At 29.4% G+C, this 5,054-nt stretch overlaps 1 protein-coding gene across 1 annotated transcript; it reads right to left on the reverse strand.

Annotated features, from left to right (window-relative positions):
* Positions 1-515: 515 nt before the first annotated feature.
* Positions 516-4,423, reverse strand: LOC107489820 (cyanogenic beta-glucosidase). The gene is made up of 13 exons (XM_016110581.3): positions 4,214-4,423; positions 4,059-4,128; positions 3,718-3,776; positions 3,528-3,603; positions 3,193-3,270; positions 2,984-3,071; positions 2,636-2,891; positions 2,427-2,542; positions 1,653-1,879; positions 1,537-1,568; positions 1,364-1,448; positions 1,157-1,265; positions 516-847 (listed from the first exon to the last, which is right to left on the reverse strand). Exons 1-13 carry the CDS (start codon positions 4,376-4,378, stop codon positions 652-654), a joined length of 1,557 nt encoding a protein of 518 aa, XP_015966067.1. The 5' UTR covers positions 4,379-4,423; the 3' UTR covers positions 516-651.
* Between the last annotated feature and the right edge of the window lie 631 nt (positions 4,424-5,054).

Below are 5,054 nucleotides of genomic sequence, written 5' to 3' on the forward strand. Positions count from 1 at the left end.
AATTTGATGACACATAGTAAAAGAAATTAATAGCTGTATTTGGCGTTGGTTATAACCAAAGAAAAAAGATTGATAAACATTTGCAAAGAAGAAAAAAAACTTTACAAGAAAACAATATTACATTTAGAGTAGGGATGATCTAAGTGAGAAAACACCAATTTTTCTTGTGGTGGCTGAATATTTAGTAAATGGTTGATGAACCATTTAAATAACTAAAGAACCATTTAATTTTAACCTGAATCCATATTATTCTGAAAAAGATCTTAAATGCATTAAATAAACTGACGTTGATATATCATGCATGTAATAAGGTAATATAATAGTACAATACGAACTTGAATTATATGAGAATTTATTATGAATGTTCAAATTTTTACCCCTCATTAATAAGATCCTTTAGTTGTGCATCACGCTCAAAATTCAATACAACATCATCCATTATTATACCAAGAAAATTTTTAAAGTATATAATTTAATGTATTTTTCTATGTAATCCTTTCTAAAGATAAATAACTTACTAACCTGGACTTTGAACAATACATCAAAATAACACTACATGAAGATGAAAAAAAAAATCACAATTGAGCAATGCTTCTAATAGCATTTAAACTTATGAAATTCAACAAATAATGGTTCATGAATTTCATGTTCTTAGCGGGAATCATCGTATCCATGTACTCTGCATTGTAGGAAATTCTTAAACCAAGTTGCAGACAACTTTGGATATCTTTTCTGGCCATTCTTGTAATCTACAAACACAATTCCATACCTCTGAGTGTAGCCGAAATCCCATTCAAAGTTGTCCATTAACGACCATGCAAAATATCCTTTTATGTTTGCGCCTTCACTGATCAATATTAAAAAATAGTTTCCGAAAATAATATTTTAGTTAACTTTTAGACACTCATAAAATATGTAGACAAATAAGATAGATGATTTTATTAGGAAGTTATGTAAAACAATATATTTAAGATGAAATTATGAAAACTTATGTACAGTTATCTTCATATAAAAATAATAGTTAAAAACAGTTATCTAATGATTTCAATTATCTTCTTTACATAAAAATAATTGTATGTGAGTGTTTACCTAAATTAAACCCAACTAAGTTAATTATGATAAGGCACATTAATTCTAATTACATTATTGCACTTACTTAATTGCAGTTTGAATATAGTAAAGATGACTATAGAAGTAATCAATTCTGCTTGTATCATTAAGAGCTTCTTCAAGTGATAGTGAAGGATCATTGGATTCCTCTGTTCCTATATAAATTAAATGTAACTAAATCAGAATACATTTTGTTAATGATTTTTTATAAGATCAATAGTTGGTGTGGTGTATATAACTAACTATATATTACCATTTTCAGTGATGTAGATTAAAGGGTTATTGTAATTTTCTTTAATATAGAGCAAAAGTTCTCTAAGTCCTTCTGGATAAGCACCCTGCCATGATACACAATTACCTTTTCATCCTCAGATCATAAAGCCAGTTGAAATTAAGATTGAAAATGCAAATAAAAATATACATTACCCTTGCACCCAACTGCACTCCATTAGGCTCAGCTGTCACAATTTCAATTATATCATTATATTAAGGTATGATGACATAAATGTTATATTAAAAGTTGTCAGAAGAATTGGTGTTACATGAAACTGATGAAAGAATAACAAGAGCATCAGTGAGGAAACTAGGCCTTGCATCACTTAATTGTGGAGCATCAGTAGCATATTTGGCAGTGTAGTAATTCAAACCAATGAAATCAAAGGATCCTCTTACAAGCCTTGATTCATGTGAAGAGAATTTTGGTAATCTACTTCCCACCAGAGACTTCATGATAACTGGATAATCTCCTCTTGTCAATGGATCCATAAACCTGCACTCTCATTCTTAGTTTGATTCAGCTTTCTTCTTGCAATGAATTAAAATCACAAAAAAGCTACCAACAATAGTTTTGATGTAAACATGTAGTGGTAGAGGCATACCAAGATTCCAGAGAGAATTCGGGTTCTATTTCTAGAGAGCGTGTTTGGTAAGTAACTCAGGACAGAAATGTAGATAGTGAGACAAAAACAAGAAAGAAAAATTGTGTTTTTATTCACATTTTTACTATCATTAATAATTTTCAAACAAAGATACTTTATGTATTTTTATACTTATTTCCTTCTCAATATCTTTTCATTATATCTGTATTTTTATCCTAAGATATTTACTAAACCAGGCCTAAAACTCAGTATTTCAGCTTTTGTTTTCTCAACAATCATTTTTGTAGGACACCTATTTTCTTAATCACCACAAGAAAACACTCATCACATGCAATGAATAATGACTTGTTCTTGTAACACAAGAGTTTCTCAATTGCTATATACTCTTGTTGATTTACACAAAATGATTTTTTTGGTTCCTAAAGCATATCTACATACCATCCAAGCATGAAATCAAGGGCTCTTTGTGCAGCAAGATGATCCAATTTTGTATCATAGAGTGGCAATATCCAGAAAGAATTTATTGCTATCCCTATCTTACCCTTTTGAGTTTCCTACACACAAAAAAGAAAATGAAGATTTTGGTCTCAATACTAGTCTTAATTCAGGTTGATCCATTTTCATAATACAAATAAACATAACAAAACCTGATACTTAGTCTTGTAGATGTTAACAGCAGCTGCATGAGCTAGTAACTGATAATGTGACACTATATAAGGTTCAGTGGCAGAATCACCACCAGTGCAATTAAGGTTTTGCCATGGTGAACATCTTCCAGGTGCATAAGCTCCATTTGCGTAGGCGAATTTTCCGATAGACCATGGCTCGTTGACTGTGATCCAATGCTTCACTCTGTCTCCGAATTCCTTAAAACAAACCTCAGCATAGTCTCGAAAATCATCACTATAAAAAGGAAAAAAAAAAAGAGGAAAAGATTAATGTTAAAGGCATGCTGGCAAATCTTTTGACAAATATAAGTAAGAAATTTGAATTACACTATCTTAGGACTTAAAAGGCCACCATATTCATCTTCTAAGACTTGAGGGATGTCCCAATGTAAAATAGTCCCAAAAGGTTGAATATCTGCATTGAGTTCCAAATGGAAGGTACTAGTATCATATTTTAGGCCTAAATTATTGAAACAGAACAAGAAAAGCTTGAATTAAACAATCAAATATTTTAGCCACATATACAATATGATAACCTTTAGCTAGTAGCTCATTGATGAGGTTATTGTAATACTTGATTCCTTCCTTGTTTACACCTCCACTGAGCTTTCCCTCTGCAATTAACCAAAGGATCTAACGTTTAATTAACTTAATAATAATTAATGAACATTATAATTAAGAGTTAATAGTTTAAATGATCTCTAAAAATATCACATGTAAGTTAATTTGGTCTTCTAAAGATCAGAGACCTCAACAGGACCAATTTAAAGTGTCTTATCTTTCGAGTACTAAAATGACACGAACTATTTTGACTATTAACTCTTACAATTATTTTGCAAACTTATGAGTAAACTAATGTCCTGTTTCTTACTTGGTAGTATTCTGGACCAAGAGATGGAGAATCTATAAGCATCCATGTTTAAATCCTTCATGATCTCAACATCTTCCTGCATTAACAATGTTTTTCTTTTTTCAGAAGAATCAAAATTATTATGCCTAATTTCTCTGTTCTTGAATTGTTACATACAAGCAAATGATTCAGGTGATTTGAAGTACTGCACCTTGTAGCGATGATATTCATCGATGGCTATGTCGCCATTACTTCTATCAGCTATCTTTTCTGCCATATGCATATGCAGAGTATAATATAAGAAACAAGAAACTATGAACTAAGAGTTCTATATACAACCTTGTAACTCAAAATAATCATAAAATATTTTATTTCATTCATTTCACTCTGTTTTCAGAACTTCCTTTCTATGAATCTAAAAATTTCTATCTATGCACTCATATGAAGAATCAAGCGCACCCAACAATAAAAAACTCTTCTTTTTAACTTCTTCATAAATTAAAAACAAAAGGGTCAAATATTATCAAATATTTTAAAGCAGAATAAAAAGACCTGGATAATTATGAGTGAAAGTATCCCATATAGATGGTGTTCTGCCATCTATATCTGCAGCACCTTCATACTGAAAATAAAAATATGCATAAACATTGATATACAGCACCAGCATATAAATTAAATTAAAAAAAAAAATCAAAGTTTCACAATACCTGATAAGCAGATGATGAAGTCCCAAAAACAAAACCTTCTGGAAAACTGGCTCTGTTGAGAGATGTAGTAGTGGTAACACCATTGTTGAATATGATTGCAGCTTCAATGATTGTTGAGGTAAGAATCAGTGAAGTACTAAGGAGATAATGCACTGTGAAATCCATAACTATAGTGTTGCTTATTTGGTCAACTTGTTCAGTTATAAATTATTGGGAACCTTATAATATACCTCTTAAATAAAGAATTCAATTAAATATGGTTCCTATGAATATTAGTTACTTTTACTACTAGTAGGAAATAAAAGTCAGCACCAATTTTTGTCCGATTTGTCTATCAGACTTAAATTTAAGATATTGTTTAATATAAGTAAGTGTTAAATTACAATTATTGCACTCTTTGCAAAATATGTAGAAGTATAATAGTAGTTAGGAATTTAGGATATACAATTATACACGATAGACTAAATAACTGGATAATTTTAAATTAATGACAAGACATATGGATAATAAAATCTTCTCTCCAAGTAGGCAATATTATTAAACCCTCTTAAAATATATTTAATATGATTTTCAAAACACTTTAATAATTACACTTTTTTATTTTATAACTTATAAGTGCATTTTTTTTTTGATGATGACTACTAATAAGTGCATTAGAAATAGAAGAAATTGCTCTAAAAGAATGTTAGGAGAAATTGATAAATAAAAAATATTTTGTATTAAAATTATTAAAAATTATTAGTTTATGTAATATTTGCCTATTTGAAAAAAAGAACCAAGTTTTACTGCAGATAAACAACTGTATTTTAATTTTTTTATTTTCATTTTTTTTCTAAATTTT

Source organism: Arachis duranensis, chromosome 5 (assembly GCF_000817695.3).
Source record: "Arachis duranensis cultivar V14167 chromosome 5, aradu.V14167.gnm2.J7QH, whole genome shotgun sequence".
Classification (NCBI taxonomy): Eukaryota; Viridiplantae; Streptophyta; class Magnoliopsida; order Fabales; family Fabaceae; genus Arachis; species Arachis duranensis.

Bases quoted from the DNA above. Each gene is read 5' to 3' on its own strand.
- LOC107489820 (XM_016110581.3), bottom strand. From the start codon at position 4,378: ATGGATTTCACAGTGCATTATCTCCTTAGTACTTCACTGATTCTTACC. The intron at 3,777-4,058 runs GTCTTTTTATTC...TGCATATGGCAG, and splicing joins TTTCACTCATAATTATCCAG to AAAAGATAGCTGATAGAAGT. The intron at 3,604-3,717 runs GTGCAGTACTTC...TTGTTAATGCAG, and splicing joins ATGAATATCATCGCTACAAG to GAAGATGTTGAGATCATGAA.